General features: G+C 40.7%; 2 protein-coding genes and 3 non-coding genes across 5 annotated transcripts; 3 read left to right on the top strand and 2 right to left on the bottom strand.

The window, feature by feature from the left end:
• The first annotated feature begins 603 nt into the window (after positions 1 to 603).
• Positions 604 to 8,475, top strand: ZNF311 (zinc finger protein 311). The gene is made up of 6 exons (XM_057698150.1): positions 604 to 745; positions 2,938 to 3,029; positions 3,370 to 3,496; positions 4,112 to 4,216; positions 4,987 to 5,013; positions 6,830 to 8,475. Exons 1-6 carry the CDS (start codon positions 673 to 675, stop codon positions 8,416 to 8,418), a joined length of 2,013 nt encoding a protein of 670 aa, XP_057554133.1. The 5' UTR covers positions 604 to 672; the 3' UTR covers positions 8,419 to 8,475.
• A 4,606-nt stretch (positions 8,476 to 13,081) lies between these two features.
• LOC130830825 (translation machinery-associated protein 7-like) lies at positions 13,082 to 14,450 on the top strand. The gene is made up of 2 exons (XM_057698149.1): positions 13,082 to 13,225; positions 14,256 to 14,450. Exons 1-2 carry the CDS (start codon positions 13,082 to 13,084, stop codon positions 14,448 to 14,450), a joined length of 339 nt encoding a protein of 112 aa, XP_057554132.1.
• TRNAL-AAG (transfer RNA leucine (anticodon AAG)) lies at positions 13,702 to 13,783 on the bottom strand. Its single transcript has one exon. It is a non-coding gene; the product is annotated as a tRNA-Leu (tRNA).
• Positions 14,451 to 19,510: 5,060 nt separating the features above from the next.
• On the bottom strand, positions 19,511 to 19,582 carry TRNAE-CUC (transfer RNA glutamic acid (anticodon CUC)). The gene has a single exon. It is a non-coding gene; the product is annotated as a tRNA-Glu (tRNA).
• Positions 19,583 to 20,067: 485 nt separating this feature from the next.
• On the top strand, positions 20,068 to 20,140 carry TRNAF-GAA (transfer RNA phenylalanine (anticodon GAA)). Its single transcript has one exon. It is a non-coding gene; the product is annotated as a tRNA-Phe (tRNA).
• Positions 20,141 to 23,278: the final 3,138 nt, after the last annotated feature.

Genomic DNA, 23,278 nt, shown 5'->3' with positions numbered 1-23,278 from the left:
ATTCCTTCATGTTTCTTTTTTTTCTCTTTCCTTCATCAAATATGCAGGAAAACAAGGTATGGAATCACCACTACCTTAGTACTGCTGATGAACCCCAAATCCAGGGCAGTATTTGGCACATCAAGCCAGAAAGCAGCTACCCTGTGGGTCAGGAGCGGCCCTTTGGCGGTTACCACCAAGGCTTATATCTCTGAAAGGAGGCTCGTATCTATTGGAGCCACTTCAAAACTGGTTGTCTAGACAAAGCCAGGATCGACTTTGGGAGCTAGATCCAACCAGCAGAGAAGAAACTGGGACACTGTTAGAAGACTGGAAAAGAAATCTGGGTAAAAAAATGCAGCAGGTAAGATGAGAAGGGCTGCAGTATATCACAAGGAGGAAGAAGTAAGTCCAAGAAAGGAGGAAAGCAGTGGGAGTGTAGTGGGCCTGGATTGACCTTGTGGAAGTTTTCTCCTTCAAAATACCTTTTTTCCTGGATGGCCTGGTGATAATTTTAAGTTATAGCATAATTGGATTTCTGTTTTTCATAAATAGAGTCCCTAATTTTCATCCCTCTTGGTAGCTCTGGGAGTTGATTTCCATGAACAGAACTTTATAGTTGGTTGCAGCTTCCCATATATTTTCCATCCCTCCATAACCTCTCCAAATGTATTCTGTTTCTTGCAATAGGTCATGGTATCAGATGAGAGTCCAGGACCACCAAACCAGCTTTGTATCCCTGATAACAAGCTCCTGCAGGAAAGAGGTAATGCACACAGAATATTGTGGCAGGAGTTAATGGCAGCTGAAAATGGGTCAGGGACACAGACTAGGTAGGAGATGCTTCCTAGGGCCTGGAAATATGCTCATTATTGAGTATTTATAAAAAATCTGTTATTTCTGTGCTAGCTTGGCTCAGTATTAAGAGGAACTAAATTATTCAGTTTCTGCCCTCATCTTAAATTTGGAAAAAATAAAGATTCATAAGAAAAGATTCTTCAAAGCAATTTATGAAAGATATTGAATGTATTCATTCATTTATTTTATGTACAATTTGATGTGGTTTTGGTAAGTAGCTTACATATGTGTATATGAATATTTGCACATGTAAAACTTGTGGTATAATTCAGTAACTCCTCCCCAACCACAGTTTTACCAACATGTAAATTTTACCTCCTTATTTTTACACTATTGAACTGTACATTTAAAAATTGTTAAAATGAAAAACTTCATATTATGTTTTTAACCACAATTAAAAATAGTTTTTGATGTAATGAACACAGAAAAAAAGCCATTACAAGGTAACAAAACTCCTAATTTATGAAGAAGATATGGTAAAAATCCAACTGGGATGTATAGGGAGGAGAGTTTTGGGTTAAACAGGGTTATGCTTTGTCAAAAATTTAAGACATACATTTTACTGAATGTAAATTTTACTTCAAAAATGAGAATGTAAACAAATATTGAACTCTAGTTAATGATATGTGTCATAAAGTGTTAGGGGTGAAGCATGCTGATGTCTTCAACTTACTTTGAAATGTAACCAAAAATAAAATGAATTTGTGGACAGAGACAGGGATAGTTAGATGGACAGATATGTGATAAAGCAAATATTGCAAAATGTTAATTGTAGAATGTAAGTGATGAGTATATGCATGTTTCCTGTACAGTTCTTTCAACTTTTCTGTATATTTGAAAATGTTCATTATAAAATTTTGATTTTAAAAAAAGCCCAATTGGGAGGTTTAAGTTTATTTTTGTTATAAGGAAAAGAACTGTTGTGGCACATTTCAGAGCAAAACAAGTATCTGCTGTGAGGTCTGTGCCTTCCAGGTGGTTTGGGAACTTTTTGAGATAACTGTTATAAAGTAACAGGCTTTCAGGAGTTACTGGGAAAACTGTATGGAATCCACAATGATTAAACACAGGCCTGTTCTTGATCAAAAGCTAAGGGTGACTTAGACCAAAGAAGAGTCTTCTTGACATATTTCTGTGGCAAGAAGACCATTCACTCCTAAACTGAGATTTTGGTAAAATTGAAATGATAGTTTTGAGGTCCTGAGGTTAAGGGGTGATCCAAGAGTCTTACCAATAGATGACTTCAGACCAGAAAGGAATGGTCTTAGACTTGGGAATATGTTGATGGCAATCAAAAAGATAAACCACCATAAACACCAAAGCTACAGAAGAGTTGAGCTGACCTGCAAGGAATAAAGCAGGGCCGCATTAATCAGTAATGTGAAACTGTACTTCTTGCCCAGTCTATACAGATAATACTCATCACTTGTACACTCTGAGAAAGTTTCTTTTGCATTTTAAAAAGCTGTGTGTGCTATAGTATACTGGGAGGGTGTTGTGGGGAGAGGAATGGCTTAATACTAGGGAATCAACTGGTAAAAGACTCAGAATCAAAGGGGGAAAGTGATTTTCTTTAATAAGAACAAGGGAAAAAATTTTTCTAGTAAACTACCTAGAGGTAGACCAGCCATTAAGTTACCTAAAGAAATAAGCTTTGGGCCTATCCCTGGGTATTTCTGATCCATACTTTTTCTCCTTTCCTTTCCCTCCACCTCCACCCCAAGTCTTTCTGGACAAAAAGACTTCAGCATTCAAATATAGGAAGCCAGGTTATCGTATAAGCTGCGAGTCAGTGATTTAGGCCTTTGGGGGAAGAGTGTAAGGTATTCTAGGATGAAGAGAGACCAGATAAAAAGGTGTAGTAGGTGAGAGAAAAGAAGAATGCACTTACAGTTGGCTTGGCTGTTGGCCAGGGCCTGATACCCCAAGCTGAAAACTGAGACTAGAGGAATAATGGAGAAGGAGGATACTGTAATGCAGTAGACTTAACCCCTAGGTTAGAGCTTCAGAAGCGTCTACATTTGGGGAGGGGAGGATGAAAGCAGAATGTTTCATTACCACTGTGCTGAATTTACTCTTGGCTTACTTCTCTTCTATCAGCTCTACCGTCTCCTCAGTGTCCTCCCTTTGCTGAAGATGGAAGCCAAGGAAACCTGCCAGGAGCAAAAATCACACTGATGAGCCAGCCTCAAGTGAGCTAAGGACCCTTCCTTCCTTCCTGGAAATATGTCACTGCCTCCTACATGTGGCCTTATTTTCACTGCCTTCCATGGCTATGCACCTCCCAAGTCCAGCCTCCCTCTTGTAAGGGATACTTTGCTGGATGAAAAACCATTTGTGGATTGTTTGCTCTTTCACTATTTTTTGCTATTGAAAGCCAATGCTCCCTTTCACCTCCTCCCCAAATATACACCAAACAGTAACAGCCTTTCACGTCTGTAAACCTTCTCCCTACAAATTTCTTTCTTCTGCCTCTGTTTCCTGAGGGAACTATAGAGTTTTCTCCAGGACAGCAAGAACGTATTGTTTCAGGAGCCAGTGACATTTGAGGATGTAGCTGTGAACTTCAGTAATGAGGAGTGGCAGTTTTTGACCCACGCTCAAAAGCACCTCTACAAAGATGTGATGTTGGAAAATTATGGGAACATGGTATCACTTGGTAAGGACTTTCCCTGGACTTGGGTTAGTACGTTCTCCCTTCCTTTTTTTAATTGCTTTATTTGTTGATGTTTATGGGGTCTCATTGAAAATCAGAGCCCCCCATTCTTTCTCATCAATATCTTCCCCCAAAATAGAGTTGCCTCTGTTACATAGCAAGATAGTTTTCTGGCTAACTTAGTTGCTGTTTTCTGATTCTTTGGAATGAAACTCTCCCTGGGTAAAGAGGAGACACTTAGTTTCTGTTCCCCCTGTATTCTTGCCTCCTCAAGCCTCTCATTTTCCTTTAGATGCTCTGTTTTCAGCTCCTAGTCATAAACTCCTTCCCAGCAACTGAAAACAGATTAGCCTCCCTCTACAGACTCCCATCCTCCCAAAAAGAACAGGGAAAACACAACCAACTGACCATTTCCCAGAATCTCCTTCTGAGTATTGACTTTCCAGGAAGGTCCCAAAACCTGTTCATTTACCTGTTAGCACACCCCTGACTAAACCCTTTTCTCTACCCAAATGGACATTTCCTTCCTGTTTCCATATGCAAACAGAGGGGTCAAGGTAAGTGTTAGAACAGTTCTGTGTTGCTCTATACACTGTCTTATTCCTTCTCTACAATCAGGATTTCCATTTCCTAAACCTGCCTTGATCTCCCATCTGGAGCGAGGGGCAGAGCCCTGTATTCAGGATCGACAGGACAGGGAGTTCCTGAACTGCTCCTACCCAGGTGAGTGCCAGAGAAGCTGTCAGTCCCCTTCTGTGTTCCGTGTGACAAAATGGCTATAGAATGTTCTTAGTGGTGGGTCATCCATCCTCAAGGGCCCAGAAGGAAATCTATTTAGGAAATCTTATGGCAAAGAAGACGAACAAACAGTTTGGGTAATTATTCTGCCATTATCTAATTGGCTGTTTGCAACCTATCTAATAGGGTTTTTGCAATTTAGTCTTCCAAAAAGACTCAATTCATCTCCCCCTGTGTGTCATCTACTCCAGTGCTCAGAGAGCATTGCTTGTCTGCCTCCAGTTGGTTTGGTTTGGTTTGGTTTGGTTCGGTTCGGTTCGGTTCGGTTCTTTTCAGGACCTTCCCGCATTTGGAGTCCTAGGCCTTTGACCCTTGCCTTTTTTATTCTCTCTTATTGTGAAGTTAGTTTCTCTCATGGCTTCAGCTCTTAACTCCGAGGCAGATGCCTGCCATATTGATAATGCTAACCTTTACCTCTTTCCTGGGCAGGAGTCTCATGTTTCTAACTCCTGGTTTTTATTTGAATATCCCATTGTCATCTGGAAAGCAACATATCTAAAGTCAAACTGATCTCTCCTCCAAGGCTGTCTCTTCATTAAGCTCTCCCTATTTCTATATCTGTTTCTACCTCTTTCTCACTTTGTCTTTGCATTCTCTGAACCTCTTATCTAGTCAGGCATGAAATATTACCAGCTCTTCATTCAAACTATTTTCTGTATTTGTCATTCAAAAAAATACTTGTCCTTTGTTTATAGGCCAACTCCAGCTGCCGTATCCACAACGCCTACTCTTCCTTCCTCCCTTCCTTCCATCTGAAAAACATTTATTGAGAAACTATTATATACCAACTGCTATATAAAGTTCCGGATATATACAGTCAGATAAGCTATGGGCCCTGACTTACAGAAGCTTATTTTCTAGTGGGGAGGGCAGATAAGTAAATAAGTAATTATATAGTACGGTATGGTGGGAATTATTGGGATATGTACCTGGTATATACAGACATAGAGGAGAGGCATCTAAATCTGACCTGGGGACCAAAAGTCTGCAGAAGGAATGACAACTAAACTAAGTTATGTAGAATAAGTGAGGTCATTTAGTTGAAGTACAGAGAGTCATTCTAGGCAGAGGGAATAACAAGTAGGAAAGTATTGAGGAGTGAAAGAATGTGAACTGTGAATAGTTCAGTATGAGCAGAGCAAAGTACTTGGGGTAGCCAGTGGGGAAAGTATAGGAGCAGTAGCCAGGGGCAAGATCCTGATTGAATGTTTTTGATAAACTACAGAGCTTTAACTTTATTCCTATAATAACACTAAAATTAATTAAGTACTTACTTTGGTGTTGGAAGTGCTTTGCATACATTGACTCATTTAAGTATCATGGATAGTCTAGATCCCATTTTATAGATAAAGCAAGAGAGAAGTTAACATCATCCTCCCAAGTTGGCACAGGTATTAGGTGTCAGAACTAAGATCTGTGAGCTGGGGCTCTTGACTTCTTTTCTGTCTTATTAACTATGTAATGCCACTGAAGTGTTTTAAGCTAAAGAGTGACATGATTAGATTTGATTTTTAGAAGGAATAACCTGGAAGCAGTGTAGAGGATGGATTAGAGGGGAGGCAGACTAAAGGATTTTTGAGGGGTATTAAAGTTAGCTAGTGAGAATGCACTGGCAGTAGAAATGAAGAAGAAGGGATAGAGTTAAGAGATAATAAGATTGGTTTGGACTCTGGTTGCCAACAGTAAAAATTAACTCTGGCTAGCTTGAGCAGAGAAAAATAATTTATTTTTCAGGGTGTGTCATGGAATTTAAGAGCAGATATATATGAGGCTCAAGAAGGGACTGGAAGGCCATCAGGCCCCGATCTCCAGCTGTCTTCTCTGCTGTTCTGTGGGTCTGCTTCACTCTCCTTTCTTGGCAGATTGATCTTCCCTGCTTCTCAGTCCCGATGGCAGAGCTTTCCCTCCCCTACACGACATACCATCCCACCACCACTGGTTCTCATATTTAAGTGCTAAAGCTCTAGCTGTCTTCATAGCCTGGCCTTATCTGCTTTCACATCATGATTCCAGAGTTCATGAAGAGAGAATCTGGCCTGGTTTGGGTCAGGTCTTGCCCAGATCTAATCCGCCCTCCCCTATGGGTGGAGTTACCCCACAGAAATATGGCTCTCCAGGGCCCACTTTCAGGGCCAAAGCAGATAGATCCCTGGAAGGGGGCCGCACTAGCACTTCAGCACCCCCTCTGCAGCTCACTTCACAGATAACATTTATAAAATGTTAGTGAGTATATATGAGAAGGCATTGAAGATGATTTCCAGTTTGCTGTCTTAGGTGACTAGGGGTATGAAGTTGTCATTCACTAAACTAGGAGATTCTAGAACATAGATTTGGAAGGATTTTTGTAAAGTTTACACAGTTTTAATATCTTAGTACTTTTCAGTATTTCAGCCTATTTTGACCTTTGCTATAATGTTAGCAATTTTTCAAGCATGGGAAAGTCGTTTACTCTTCCAACAGCTTACCATTGCTTCACCTCTTCCTGCTCACTTATTTCCTTTCCTCTGAACATCTGACATTTTTATTTTCTTATTTAAGTATCAGCTGCCAAGGCATGGCCTGAGAATGAGAAGGCAAGTTCAGAACAGGAGGTTTGTGAAAATGGAGAAGTCTGCTGGGTGAAATTTAAAAGTCTCCTAAAAGTTGTTTCCCAGGACCCAGAGGTTGGAGAAGTTTGTGTACAGGCTGTCAAATTAGAGAATCAATGGGAAATGCCTATGAGGGAGAAACTGAGAGGAGAGAAAGAAAGCTTTGAGAGAGTGATCTTCAAGAAAGGAAAAAACCAGAATGTACTTGAGAAAAACTTCAGTCCAAACTCAAAATGTATTTCATATAGATTTCTTACAGAAAAGAAACTCCATGAATGTTCCAGGTGTGGCAAAAACTTCAGTTGGCATTCTGACCTAATTCTCCATGAGCAAATTCACTCTGGCAAGAAACCCTATGTGTGTAATGAGTGTGGGAAAGCATTCAAGACCAAAAATCAGCTTTCTATGCACCAGATAATCCACACAGGGGAGAAACCCTTTAACTGTACCCAGTGTGGGAAGGCCTTCAATAGTAGATCAGCTCTTTGCCGACATAAGAAAACCCACAGTGGGGAGAAGCCTCACCAGTGCAGTGACTGTGGGAAGGCCTTCAAGACCAAGAACCGTCTCAGGATACATCAGATCATCCACACGGGGGTGAAGCCTTATGAATGCAGTGAGTGTGGGAAGGCCTTTCAGTTTAAGCACTGCCTTATCATCCATGGCAGAAGCCACACCGGGGAGAAACCCTATGAGTGTGAGGAGTGCGGGAAGGCCTTCAGCGGGAGTTCAGACCTCATCAAACACACAAGAGTCCACACTGGGGAGCGACCTTATGAGTGCAATGAATGTGGGAGGGCCTTCAGCCAGAGCTCAGACCTGAACAAACACAAAAGGATCCACACTCAGGAGAAACACTGTGGGTGCCCTCAGTGTGGAAAAGCCTTCAGCAGCAAGGCAGAGCTCACCAAACATAGAAGAATCCACACTGAAGAGAAGCCTCACAAGTGTAAGGAGTGTGGGAAAGCCTTTCGTCATAAGTGTAAACGCAGGGCTCATGAACGAGAGCACACCGGGGAGAAGCCCTATCCATGTGGGGCTTGTGGGAAAACTTTCCAAGATCAGCACTGCCTTACCATACATCAAAGAATCCACACTGGAGAGAAGCCTTATGAATGTTCAGAGTGTGGGAGAGCTTTCAGTGGGAAATCAAACTTGACCAATCATCAAAGAATCCACACTGGAGAGAAGCCTTACATATGTGAGGTGTGCAGAAAGGCCTTTCATCATAGTTCAGTCCTCAGGCAGCACAAAAGAATCCACACTGGTGAGAAGCCATATACCTGCTATGAGTGTGGCACATCTTTCCGTCAGAGCTCAGCTCTGATTGGACACAAGCGAGTTCATACTGGGGAGAAACCTTATGAATGTGAGGAGTGTGGAAAAGCTTTCAGAGTGAGTTCAAATCTTACTGGACATAAGAAAAGAAAACATAGAATGTGGAGAACCCACAGACTTGATGAAAGTGGGATATCCCTCTCTCCAGTAACTGGTTTTCAGACCTTTTCATTCATCAATATTTTGACCACCAACACCTGAGAGTAGTGATTCTGGTGTTTACACGTTCTCATTTCTCCTTCTACTTCTTACACTGGTCCCTCTTGTCTCCTGTATTGGTTCTTCCTGGTTCCCTGACCCCCTAATTGTGAGATTCCCCAAGCCTTTGTTCTAGACCTTCTTATTCAGTGTTTCTTCAGCGAGCACATTCACTTCCAAGGCTTTGTCTATCAGTAATAATACTGTAATATTAAATACTAGTGCTTGACACATGCCAGGCACTATTATTTACAACTTTAAATCATTTAATCCATACAACATCCCTTCGGAATGAGGAAATTGAGGCATAAAAAGATTAAGAAACCTGCTGAAGATCACTTAACTAGTAAATTCTGAACAAATGCCCACTGAATGCTCAGATTTACCTGGGCAATTTCCATAATTCTGCACCACATCTCTTGGATATGAAGCTATACCTCAGTTCAGCACAGAACATTTTTTTAATTGATAAATATTGATTATGTTTAGCAAGTTTTGTTTTAACTTAAAGCCTGAATGGTACTTCTCCTTAAAGGATCAGAATTGCTGGGACTCAATGGGGGAAGGGAGGAAGAGCAAGCGCAGATTTTAAAATTACAGATAAGCAGAAGTCAAGTGTATGCTGCTCAAGTAACCACTTACATATGGAAGGAGCATGAAGCCTGCCCCACTTTGTTATAAATACACTAAAAGGTCTTCAAGGTGTTGATTTCTTAAATATTTGCTGTATCTATTTGCATGACATATGAAATGCTCTTTCAAATAGATTAGCAAATTTATATCTATCTTTTCAAGTCTTTCAATGTCTCTTAACATCTGTCCTTTCTCTTTCAAATGTTATAGGTCCTTACTGCAGACAGAATTAAATAAAATACCCACGTGCAGTGAGGCTGTTAAAATAGAAATTGAAAATCCTAGAATACAATGAAAATGTGCGTGAACTTAATTAACATAACGACCATAATAGAGAATTAAATTTTTTTTTTGAAGCATAAGAGATTACTTTTAGAGAATTAAATTTAGTTCTAAGTTCCCTGTCTGGTAAAGAAAGAGATGGGCAATGGGTTACCGAGCATTTGTTAAAGGTGTTTTATAAGCTAATGTTTTTAAAAAATAATAGGTTTGAGAAATGCTGACTAGGTGGGGTTTTTAGTCCCTTGAAGACTTCTCAGGGTTTATAATATGCTAATGTCCTTTCTGAATCTTAAACAAAGGAACTGTAAGAAGCATTGCTTTCCCAAAGTGATGGACGAAAGAATCCTGTTTGGAGGAGCACATTCATGGACTCTTGTTTCACAGAAAACATCTTGGGAAATGGTTACACATTATCTAATATGGACAAGGAGTCCAAGATATATAATTTTCTAGTAACAAATTCCATATGGCTTATTATACAAAAGACAGATTTACCATTGTTCCTTAGGTTCAGTTTCTACAGGAAATTAGAGCACGTTCTTTATATGGCCATTTCTTATATAGTTTGTTGAAGAAAACCAAGATGAAAACATTTAGGATATAACTCTATAATTGTTTCTATGGAGGATGAAGCTCTGTATATGTGGCTTTCAGATGATATAATGTGACATAAGGACAGAGCATGTCTTAGGATATGTCTGGAGAATTGGCAGTGCTTTTCCAGTCTTTTTTGAGTATGAGGACACCTTATTTGATGGTCAATAAATTTCATTGACACCCTCTCCCCATGCATACACACACTGCAAGTAGTCGTACTTTAATGCCTGATGGCAAAATGTTGTCATGTTCTCCTAGAAAATCTGATGTTTTGTTAATTACAGCAGTATGTATATGCTTTTGGAAAATGTATACATGTTTACATTTTTTTACACACACAATATGATGTTCATTTGGATTTTGGACTGAAAATCCTTAGCCCATCATGAGAACCCACCAATACATCCTTTCAAGTCACTCCTTCAGTCAGGCTTCTAACGGAATCTGGCAAGGTTTCAATTCCAGTTTAAATTCTGGACAATCCTAGAGTGTTTCTGTTTTGTGTTATTGATGGGAGATCATATTCTTCAGACACCAGTTAACTGGAGGGGGTGACAAGCCTGACATCCCATTGTGAAAGTTGAGAAGCCTCTGTATTGAGCCCAAAAGAATACTTCTAGACTTTATCCTCACCAGTGCATCTTCAACTTAACCATTGTCTCCCTAAAATATTCCTATGATCTTGACACGTGCTTTTTTAAATTATTTATTTATTTATTTATTTTTATTGATGTATAGTTGATTTACAATATTTTGTTCTCTTCAGGTGTGCAGCTGCTTTTAAAACTCCCAACTGACTCTCAGTCCTGCAGTAAGAAACCCCAAATTACTAGCTTGATCTCCAAGAATCTTTTGCTATTTCCTGAACACTTAAAATGAACACTAGGGAAAAAACACTGAAGAAGTTTCAAATATTTTACCTGCAGAAAAGTCAGTACATTTAAAAGGGATCCTAAGGCGAAACAGACTCTTCCATATGGTTGTAAGTTTGGTAGGCAGACATAATGTAGAAGGAATTCAAAGATCAGATGCATAATTGAATAATCAAACATGTTAGTATTTCTTGAAACCCTAAGATTCTTTTAGTTCTAATTCTGAAGTTACCAAAACAGGAGTTATTGATTTAGTTATAATTTCTTAGAAAAATCTCCAGGTAAAACTCACTTTTTTAAACCTAATTAATTCTAAATGCAAAGATAGAAAAATGTTACCATGAACACTGATAGCAAGAGATTGTTTTCACTTTACCTGTACAAAAGAAGTAAAGAACGCCCTTTTCACTCAATTTTGAAAAGGGTGATAAAATACAGATTTCAGAATTAGAACCACAAATGTACAGAAATGTCTTTCTTAGCTTCTACCCATGGATTATAGTTCTATGCCCTGGGATAACTGCAGAGTAATATTAACCCATTGCTCACAAGATAGGCCTTCAAAAATTTCAAGACAAAAGCTTCTCTGTCCACCAGGTAAGATATCTGAAATGTCTTCAGTGCCTTTTCACATGGTCATTTTAAATGTTCAGGAAATACTGTATAAGATTCCTGGAGTTCAAGTTAGTAATTTTGGGTTTCTTACTATGGGATTGAGAGTCAATTTAATTGAGAGATTTTAAAGCTGGTGTCAGGATCATAGCAATAGGAAGACAATGATCATATTGAAGATGGGTTGGTGAGGGTGGAGTCTAGGTGTCTTGGCCTTTCCTTCTGTTCTATTGGTCTATTGTCTAGCCCTACACCAATGCCAAACTGCTTAATTACTATAGCTTTAAAGTATCTTGATACCTGGTAGAGTAAGTCCTACTGCTTTATTATTGTTCTTTAGGACTGACTTGGCTATTCTTGTCTAAGACTATCTTCTTCATGGATTGCAAGACTCAGTATTATAAAGATGTCAGTTCTCCCCAAAATTGATCTATACATTCATTGCAACCTAAATAAAAATCCCAAGGGTGCATTTTTATGGAAATTGACAAATTGATTCTAAAATTTATATTGAAATGCAATATAATTCTTGGTCAAGGGTGGAAGGGTGGGGGGAAAGGATAGCTAGCAAGTTTGGGATTGACATGTACATACTGTTGTATTTAAAATGGATAACCAACAAGGACCAACTGTATAGCACAGAGAACTCTGCTCAATATTATGTAACAACCTAAATGGGAAAAAATGTGTAAGTGAATCACTTTGCTGTACACCTGAAACTGTCACAAGACTTTCTTTTTTTTTTTTTTGGCCCATACTCCGGGGCATGTGGCATCTTCCTGGAGCAGGGATATGAACCCATGTCCTTTGCATTGGCAGGCAAATTCTTAACCACTGTACCACCTAGGAAGCCCTGTCACAAACCTCTTAATTATCTATACCCCCAAATAAAATAAAAAGTTTATATATATAGATATATAAAATTCTTTGCCAAGAATAGCCAAGACTATAAAAGGTAAAATTTCTTCCGTTTACAAGTAAGTTTTGGAAAATATTTGTATGCCCTCAGGTCAGGAAAGAATTTCTCAAACAAGACACCAAAAAAAGGTTAATTTTAAGGAAAACTTTCTGATAAATTCAACTAGATTAAAATGAATTATTTTTGTCAAAATCGCCATAAGGAAAGTGAAAAATACACTTTTGTCATGAATTGAAAAAAAAATATGTAGAATATATACTTGGCAAATTATTATCTAAAATATTTTAGGTAGAATCCCATGAATTGCCAAAGAGGTTAAATAGTGGCAATTTGTTTCAACCTAATATAAAAACTGCTATGAATCAATGAGGACAACCCCAAAATAGGCAAAAAGCATGAAAACGATGACCAAACACAGGAAAAGTGTCCAATCTCAGTAATTAAGGAATTTAGACCACAGTAATATGCAGTGAGATACCTAGTTGGTTGACAAAGATAAGAAAACTGACATTACTAAGTTTTGGCTTTATTCTCTTAAATCTGCAACTTCATTCAAAGTCTTCACATAAATTATCGTTTTTTTCAGTAAAGATTGAGACGTATTTGAGCAATAACTTACCTATTGCATGAACCACACTAAGCTTTAAGTTCCACGAAGGCAGTGAACTTGGAGCTGGTAGGAGGAAGAGGGAGAGGGAGAGGCCAGGGAAGGCTTCCTGATAGAATCAATTTCCAAGCTAAGGCCTAGAAGATGAGAAAGAGACACGACGATCTGCTCAAAGCAGAGAGAACTCTCACCCCAAGCCGTAGCGTGTGCGGTGCCGCTGAACTCGAAAGCGGAAAAGTGCCCAGAGGGGCGAGGGCACCTGACGCTGGTGGAATGTGTCCAGCAGTTGTGAGAAAAGGCGCTGGCGCTTTCCATAGTCTCTTCTCATATCTTAATAACTAGGGTTCCAAACACTAAGTGCTCCACAGACAGGATAGAGGAAGAACAGTGGCTATTTTGAACATGAATTATTCCTTCGGAGGCACTGGCAAGATCTATATTGAATTATAAGGACATTCCCAGGAATCTGACGTCTATTCATTTGTTTGTAATAAGGATTGTATGCAGAAAAACACTTTTTGTTTGTGTTACTGACTGCTGCATCCGCAGGACCTAGAATTATGCCTAGAATATACAGGCCGCTCAAATAGATTGAGTGCTTATTTTCGGGTGATCATTTTTCTAGGGCAGTTATCTATGGCTCCTGGGTAAAAGTCAAAACAGGGGAAGATAGAGACTGACTTTGTAGAATGTTAGAACTGACCACATCCGCTGTAAAGAGACGGCGTCTAATACCAGGCAGTTTTAAAAGAGGAAGGAAGGCCTGGCAGCGGTGGGATTCGAACCCACGCCCCCGAAGAGACTGGAGCCTTAATCCAGCGCCTTAGACCGCTCGGCCACGCTACCACTTCCGGGGTGCTTGCCTTTCCATATTTCTCAAGAGTGAAAGTCTTCCCCTTCCGGCTCCCACACACGTTTTCTATCCCTGACTTCCTTTTCTGGTGTTTTTCCCACTAATACTACCATAGAATTTATGCCTGGTGTTCAGCCGTCGCCCAGCCTGACCCCTGACACCCTGCTTCCCCACAGCTGGGAGTAGGACGGGAGGAAATCAGGGGATCCGAGACGCCCGCCCCTTTGTAACCAACACAAAAGGAAAGGGCCGCGGGGGCCTGGTGGGTTTCAGGTCCGCCGTGGATGGGGACGTCCAGGAGTGAGTTTTGGCTGAGGAGACGCTAGGAAAGAAAGGCAACCCGACGAAAGGAGCAGAAAGCACACTCCTCAGGGGGACCGCGGTCTCTGCAGAAGTGCCGCCAGGACCAAAGGCGTTGGGCGGTTCATTTTGAAAGGCCAAGATTCGAATCATTTAAAAATATAGTTGCAGTCGGGCCGCGAAGGTGGCAAGAAGCCCCTGAAGCAGCCCAAGAAGCAAAGCAAGGAGATCAACGAGGAAAATAAGGCATTCAAGCAGAAACAAGAGGAGGAGCAGAAGAAACTCGAGGAGCTAAAAGCGAAGGCCGCGGGGAAAGGCCCCCTGGCCACAGGTAAAATTAAGAAATCTGGCAAAAAGTAAGCTGTTCCTTGTGCCTGAGGCAATGATGATGTTTCATTCCATTCCTGTTTAAACATCTAGATTCCGTGCCATAGCGTCTGTTGCCACCTATAGCTAGAATGAAGCGTTTTCTTGGAATCTATTGTACATTTAAGAATAAGTTTTTGGAAAAAAAGAAAAAATCATACACTGGCTCATCTTGTCTTTAGTTCTTCTCAGCCGTTTCTACCTTAGCTATGAGATCTGCATAAACCCAGCCCAGAATCCTGCCAAAGTGTGTTCTTAAGTCTTTCTTCTATCCTGAATTCTGTACCACCTGGAATTAAGCCAACTCATTTGAAATGGCATAATACAATGCAAATACATTGATAAAGCTGCTGTCTGCATTTCTCTTCTTAGTGCAGATGGTGGCAGGTGGGTCTCCCTGACCTAAAAGTTTTGGCTCAGACAAAGGTGTTATAAAACAACACATTGTGCAGATTATGTCACAAATAATATCTCAATAAAGAAAGTTAGCTAATGCTGGAGTTTCTGTTTGTATTGCCATTCATCTCCAAAAAAATCAATGCTGATAGTGTATTTATCTACTATTCCAATGAAAACTAGGATTTCTTACAAATTCCTTTACTGGAGTTGCTCATATGGAATTTATCACACAGTACATGGGTGTTCATTTCCTGTGCCTACGGTAACAAATTAGCACAAACTGTGTGACTTAAAACAACAGAAATTTATTCTCTCACAATTCTGGAGGCCAGAAGTCCAATCTGTATCACCTCCCAAATCAGGGTGTCCTCAGGGCCAAGCTCCCTCTGGAGGCTCTAGGGGAAAATCTGGTTCCTTGACTCTTTCAGCTTCAGGTGGCTGCTGGCATTCCTTGGCTTGTGGCTACATCTCTCCAATCTTCAAAGTAGGCATCTACAAATCTCTGCCTGCTTTGTCTTCAATGGCCTTCACCTTCTAAAAAGAAAAGTTTAAAAATGATCCAGTTGTATCTCATTATCCTTAGCTGTAATACTTCAACAATTACCAGGTATTATTTCCTAAGGAGATTACCTTAGGAAAATCACTAAGAAAAAGGATTCTCAAGAGCAGAAGCAACATAGTCACCCCCTACTCTTGCTAAAGCCTCACTTTCCCTAGTTCCTCCGTATATCCCAAGCTAGGAGCCCCTTTTCTCACCTGCTGTGTCATTCTGAGCCCTCTCCCTGTTTCTCTCTCTCAGTCCCTCACAACAGTAGTACTCTCTTCTCCACAATCAGGACTATGTACTCCCACCAGTTCTGGATCTCTGAATGCAAGATGGACAGAGCTTGATGGAAACTGACCACTTTGTGGCAACTGTAACCCTCAGAGACATAGAGCAATGGTACCCTCCGGCTAGGTGCTAATTGGTTCAGTGCTTCATCACCGTCATCTTGATCCATCAAAGGCATCAATTTAGAGACCAATTTTCTCTTCCTAGTGTTTGCATTCCTACATGGTAAACTAATAGGGGAAACCGAAAAACGAAGAAATAAATTGAGATAAAGTGACTATATCAAGGAGTGGGCATCAGGAGTCCACTCATTCATCCAACAAGTATTGACCAAGTGCCTACCGGGTACCTGAGCATTAAGCTGTGCACTGGGTAATCAACAGAAACACGTGACCATTGCTGTCCTCAACCTCAGAACTACCAGGGAAGGCAAACGTTCATTCGGTAATTACAACTCAGTGTTGTGATGGAGAGCTGGGTTCACACTTAGTTGGAGGAGCTAACTTAGCGTAGATCTGGAAAGGCCTGCTTGGAGGAATTTATGAATGCCCTGGGGAATGGGGTGAGGGAGTTAGCGTGAGACAAGCCGGGCGAGAAGTGTAACAAGGAAACGTTTGAGTGGAGGGAGGCCGGGGTCGGGATTGAACCTGCAAACCCCAGCCCCAACACACACACACACACACACACACACACACACACACACACACACACACACACACACACACACACACACACACACACACACACACACATTTCTGAAGGAGCCAGGGGTGAGACGTGGAAGAAGGAAGAACGAGGTGAAGGAGAATGAAAAGAAGAGGAGTTCTCCCACAGCCCCCTCGGTCCAGTCGGGTGATGGTCGGGAGGCCCCTGGGAGCTGCCGCTACCTAACCGTTTCCGGATCTATGATTCTAACATTACGAGAAATAATGAGCCAAAGAGTGCTCCTCAGGAGGCAGTCCCTGCAAGGACTAAAGGCCTACGCCACACAGAACAGGAATTTAAATATGATACAAATATTCCTGATCCCTGGAGAGGCGCATTCTAGTACCCTCCATCCAACTGTCCGCTCAGTGTATACTCTCTAGGAAACGGGGAGGACTGCCTCTCTCGCTGGTTCTATTTCAGTTTACGGGGCGCTACAGCTTTACTCCCGCCGCTGGGTGGGCGGGGCGTCAGAGTGAGCTTTGGAACCACCGTCACAGGTTCTTGGAAGTCGAACAGAGAATTCTGATGATCTTCTCTTTAGAGAATAAGTTGATTGTAAAGCTTTTAAAATTAGTCCCCAGGGCCGACCAATGTGAGAAAATTTCTGGGAAGCAAGTGTGTACGTTTAGGAGGTGGATTTGTCAGCAATTGCCATCGGAACATATACGGAAGTGTAATTCTACCTTCGCTGCGTATTGTCAGAAGGTTTGACATTGAAAACATATGCCATCCCATCAGTAGCAGAGATTTTCCAAATTTCCAGTTCAGAATTCAAAGAGTTCGGAATTCACAGTCCTGAAGGATCCAGGGGCTTTCGCAATTCTGCGCTCTGCTTCTCCTGATGCCTTGTCCTGGAATGCAGGTCTGCTCCTTATTCCCTCACAGAAATCTTGTTCATTCTTCAAAGCCCACTTCAAATAAATCAGTCCTCCACCCTGCCTCCGAATCTCTCTCTTTCTCTCTCAGACCCACACACACATACGCCACCGTGATTTTCCACACTTTATTTTAGCAGATTTCTCTTTCTGCCCAATGGAAAACTTGTTCACAATATCTGTCTCCTCCACTCATACCAAGCACCACAAATGTAATAAAAATAATAATAACAATAAAATCATGTGGATTAGGATACTAGCATGGCTGAGCACTTTTTGCGCATTACCCCTCACAGAAATTCTATGCAGTAGATTTTTTATTCCTTTTTTACAGATGGGAAAACTGGAGTTTAGGGATGTTAATTAAGAGGTAGGAGTGTGTCTTGCTCGTTTTTCATCTTCCACAAGGACTAGTGTAGTGCAAACCTTCCTTGGCCCTTAAGATTGATTTACTGACCCCCAACTGTTGTCTCTTTTCTTATAGCCATTTGCATTCTCCCTCCTTTCTCTTGTCCTTATGTGGATTTTGGTTTTGCTATATTTTTGCCATTTTCTTTCTGAGTTGACAAGTAATTAGGTAGCAGTCTCATGAATGAACAGAACATACTGTGCTAAAATACAAATTAGAGATTTTTCCCCCATGGAGAATAAGTAATAGCTCATAACAGAAGAATAAAAAAAGTCCCATCACTTTCAAAGAAGAGTCCTTTGTCTCTAATCCAATTAGGTTTATGTGGAAAAGTTTTAAAATTTAGAAAAAATTAAACACATCCTGGGATTCTATCCACACACCTCCCTAAAAACAGACATATAAAAAGAAATGAAGCAAAGGATTCTTGCTGCATACAGAGGAGACAAAATACGACATCATTAAAAGAGGGTGTTGTTCAGGAATGATTGCCATCAAGCCTAGAGGGTTGATTTCCTGTGGAACATTAAGCAGAAAGACACAGAACAGCTTCATTATATACAGAAATTTGACAAACCATACAACTTTTATACTTAAGGAAAAAAAATTTCTTAGACAAATCGATCTTACATAGGTGTCAAAGTGTATTTACTCAAGGAGAATATTGACAAGATGACAAAGGAGTGTCCCCGCTCAAAGAGGTCTTGGAATTTGTGAATATATGTATATGGGGGTTGGAGGAGAGCAGGGAACGTGCAGTTAGAAAAATAGTATTACTGTTTCATTTAACATGATCATAAAAAGATCATATCCCCATCTGTTGGTAGAATAAGATCAGGGACACCATGATCTTTGTTTGGAAACTTGTGGAGAGTTCATATGTGCATTGAACTTTTTAAGAAAGGAGAAGGAAATAACAAGCAATACATCTGTGGCTGCTACTTAGATACACCAAGTAACAAAGATTGGTACCCCAATACTGTCAGACAGGAGCCAACTGGCACAAAGGCATCAAATCTTATCAAAAGTCAGGAGAATAACAGAATTTGCTTTTTCTCCAGTAGCTATCAGTACTTTTCTCAGGTTCGCATTCAGAGATGCTGGATACATCGTTTGCCTGTTTTTTAGTCTTTTGACAGCAGCTTCCTTTAATAATATGGCCTTCCCCTATTTCCTTAGAAAACTCCAGACAAATTGTAAATTCATAGAGGAAGACAGGTGGAGGCTCTGGGGAGATCAGGCAGTCCTGAGACCGCCTTGATCCAAGACTAAGTTACCGTGTCAGTATTTTCAGGGCGATCCCCCTCCTCCCAGTTGGATCAGTGAAAGTAGGAAATTCGCCGGAGAGAGTGCGTTTCAAAATTTCAGCCGGCATTCAAAAACGCCCACAAACCAGCCAATGCAAACCTCCAGAAAATAACTTCCCGATTTCTTCCCTCTCATCTTCATTAACTGTCTTTACAACGTGTTATACTAATCTCAACCAATTCCTAAAGCTAATCAGTTGCCTCCAAAATTTCCCGCTCACTGTATCATCCAACTGAATGAACTGAAATTTTGAAGCATTCAAGATAGTGGCGAGCTTTTTGGTCAATGTCAGGTAACGTGCTCATTAACAAAACATTAACAAAACTTTGTAAATCATTGAGATTTACATCATTTGTCATTTTGCGCTTAGACTAGCAAAACCGTTGCAGAGTTTCTAGTCAGAAAATGCCTCATATGAAAATTAAAAGTAAATCTGTATACACTTTAACGAGTAGTCGTGTTTACAGCTTTCTCCTTTCAGGGCAGAGAAGTAGGTAGAAAAAAGAAAAGAAAGCCACACCTGTTCCCTGACCGGGAATCGAACCCGGGCCGCGGCGGTGAGAGCGCCGAATCCTAACCACTAGACCACCAGGGAAGGCGGTGAAACCTCTTCAAAAAAAGCCTACGAGGCTAATGTTCCATATCTACAAACAGTTCTTCTTTTCTGAATATTCAATGAGGCAGTGCCAGACCTCATTCGTTTACGCATGGCCCTCCTGTTCCCACCAACCAATAAAATCTAGACGAGGGGAAGATAATGGCAACGCCTGAAAAAGAAGTAATCTGGTGCACGTAGCTGCATAGAGTCTCTTTTCCTGCTCCAAACTTGTGAATTTACTCAGGAATAAATTGTAGATTTAACTAAGTAGTTACGGCAGTTCTTATGACATTAATTTGTAATTGTTTTCTTATCTTTCTCCTCGTAAATTGGTGAGCCATTCGAAGATGAAAACCGTTTTAAAATTTATCTTTGTTTTCCTCAAAGTTCTTATCATGATATTTATCATATTCTTATTACTTAGTGAACAAAAAGACGAAGGATAAAGCCATAAAGTATTATTTTAAGGGGATGTGGGCGGAGCCGAAATAGCTCAGATGGGAGAGCGTTAGACTGAAGATCTAAAGGTCCCTGGTTCGATCCCGGGTTTCGGCAGGAAGGCGCTTGTTTTTGGATATATGTTAATTAAAATACTTAATGCACAGATTGCAAACAAGAAAATATCAAAAAGATAGGCAATTTTTTTTCTCAAATTCATAAAGGAAGACACAAGAGGATTGTGCGATAAAATAATTCTTCCAGTCAGAGTAGCCTAGGGATGGGCTTCTACATCTCACTAAAGGAAAGAGAGAGATCCAAATGTGCAGAAGGAAAACCACTTTCCCTTCTTCTTTGCAATATTTAGTGTGTATCTTCTTTCTTGGTTCGGGCTCTGTTCCACTTATGCTATGCTCCTCTTTCTTCAAACTTACCCCTCCTTCATTCCCATGGAATTATTCCAACAACCATAAGCCAAAGTCGAGGGGCCCCAAAATACTCCTTTCTCCTGTTCATTTCTACTTCCTGATCCCGCTTTCCCCCTAATCTTGTTCTCTGCCAGCGTCTAATGCAAAGGAGACAGGTCCTCCAGATAGAGATGGAAAAGAGAAGTTTAATATGAGGAATACCAATTACGTTTTATTCTCGAAGTCATGTTCCTTCAATAAATATTTATTAAGTGGTCTCTTATGCAGCTCTGAAAAGAAAGAGAGAGGCAAGACAGGAGAACTGAAGGAAAGGTTCCTGGGAAATGAAGTCATATGAGTTAAAGAGATGGCTCCTGGCTGGAAGAGGTGGAGGGCAGGGGACGGCGGTGGTGCAGGGTGCGTGGTAAACTGAGCCTGAGCCTTGAAGGAGAGAAAAGAGTCGTGATATTCCTGTAGCTTCCTTTTCCCCTACCTCTTACTTTGTTAGTTCTTCACATATTCCAACCTCTTCCTTCTTACTCAGAGGAAAAATTTCCTTCATTTCCAAGGCTAGTTAATATGCCACCTGTGCTTTTGGCCGTTCTCCCAATTCCATTCTGCTCTTGTGTCTTTGATCTCTTTCCCTCTTACCTGCCTCTCTTCAAACTACAGAATGCCTAAATGTCCATCTTTAGACAACAAAAAGAGAATGCATGCCCTCCAGTCTGAACAGTATTTGTCTCCACTTCCTTGCCTCATCAATTGCTCACCAGCTGAGGTCTGCCTTCCAATTCTAGGAAACCATTAACATCAACTTCCGAAGTTTCTAATGCTCTGGCTTTTTTTTTCCCCCCTAAACTTAATTTTGTGCAGGATGGAAACTATTGACAACTCTTCCGTCATGAATCAATCTTCCTTGGACTTTTTCTTCTCTGTACTCTCTGACTGCTCTGTTTCCACCTTCCCTCTCCCCCACTTCTAAGGACTCTTTAGAAATGGCTACTTTAGAAATGGTCAGTGTCCTGACCTTTGTCTTTTTTAATTCAATTTTTAACTTTTAGATAATTAGAGATTCACATGCAATTATAAGAAATAATACAGAAAGATCTCAAGTACCCTTTACTGAGTTGCCCCCAATGGTGACATCTTGCAAAACTATAATCCAATATCAGGAGCAGGGTATTGATATTGATAAAGTCAAGATACAGAACATTTCCCTCACCACTAGGATCCTCATGTTGCCCTTTTATAGCAGCATCCACTTTCCTCCTGTCCCCCCACCCCCACCCCCAACATCTGGCAACCACTAATCTGTTTTCCATTTCTATAACTTTATAATTTCAAGAACGTTATATAAATGGAAAAATACAGCATGTAACTTATTGGAACTGGCTTTTTGCACTCACTGTAATTCTCTGGAGATTCATCCAGGTTGTTGAGTGTTTCAGTAGTTCATTACTTTTTATTACTGAATAGTATTCTGTGGTATGAATTTATCACAGATTGTTTGAACACTCCCCATTGAAGGACATCTTGGTTGTTTCCAGCTTTTTACTATTATGAATAAATTTGCTATAAACATTTGAGGATAGCTTTTGGTATAAACATCAGTCTTCATTTCTCTCCAATAAATGCCCAGGAGTGCAACTGCTAGGTGGCATAGTATTTACATGTTTAGTTTTTAAAGAAACTGCCAAAATGTTTCCCAGAGTGGCTGCACCATTTTACATTCCCACAATATATATAGCCTCACCAACAGTTGGCGTTTTACTAGTTTTACTTTAGACATTCTGATAAATATATAGTGACATCTCATTGTGGTTATAATTTGCATTTCCCAAGTAGCTAATGATGTTGAAAACCTTTTTATGGGCTTATTTGCCGTCTGTATACCTGCTTCGGTGAAATACCTCTTTAGGTCTTTTGCCCAATCCAGTAAGAACATTTGGGTTCAGGTTTTTGAGTGAGAAGTTCTTGAAAAAACTTGGAAGTTCAGACCTGTTGCAAATCTGTCTTGGATTATACAATTGGCATGCTATACAATATAATGCAGCAGAGTTTACAAAATGCAATACAGCCTTACTGTTTTGGGAAAGGCCTATTGCAGGGTGGAGAAAGCCACTAAAAGGAGTTTCTTCCAGTGTAGACTGACTGCAGCACCCTTCCCCTGTGCACAAAACCTGAAGTATACTGTAGTGTTTTTAAAAAAATAAAATAAAAAGGGCAGACCCAAAATGGAGTCATTTATGCTAAGCCTCATTGTCACCAAACCTAGACTTAACTACGGTTTCCACCCGCCTAGAAATATAATCTAAAACCAATCAATCAGGAATGGCCTAGTTAGGTTATCTGCTTGATAGACTCCTGCCATCCCCTAAAGGAAAGTAACCTAGCAATAACCAACCACATTTTTGCCTAGTATAACTTCCTTGTTCCTGCTCCCTTCTGCCTGCTAAAGTCTTTCATTTTGTACAACTCCTCGGAGCTCCTTCCTACCTGCTAGATTGGATGCTGCTCCATTGGAATTGGTTTTTGCTCAAGTAAAACCTTAAAACTTTTAATATGCCTCTGTTTATCTTTTTACAGTAGTAGGTACACCGCCCCGTGTACTCCGTGAAGTCAGGTGGTCCGGTGTGTGCAAAAATAATTCTTAAAAAAGAGAATCCTGAAAAGGGAAGATTAAACAAAAGAGACCGGGTCTCGTTGGATGTCCAGGCAGAACTGCAGGCACTGCTCGCAGGCGCGGTCCCACCGCCGCCCAGCACGGGGAGTTTGACCTGCTCCGTGTCCGGCCTGGGCCGGGTCCCCCCCTCCTTAGACAACCTGGTACCCCCGAGCTCCCCCGGGA

Source organism: Hippopotamus amphibius, chromosome 11 (assembly GCF_030028045.1).
Source record: "Hippopotamus amphibius kiboko isolate mHipAmp2 chromosome 11, mHipAmp2.hap2, whole genome shotgun sequence".
NCBI classification, from domain to species: Eukaryota; Metazoa; Chordata; class Mammalia; order Artiodactyla; family Hippopotamidae; genus Hippopotamus; species Hippopotamus amphibius.
This window is presented reverse-complemented; position numbering and strand designations above follow the sequence as displayed.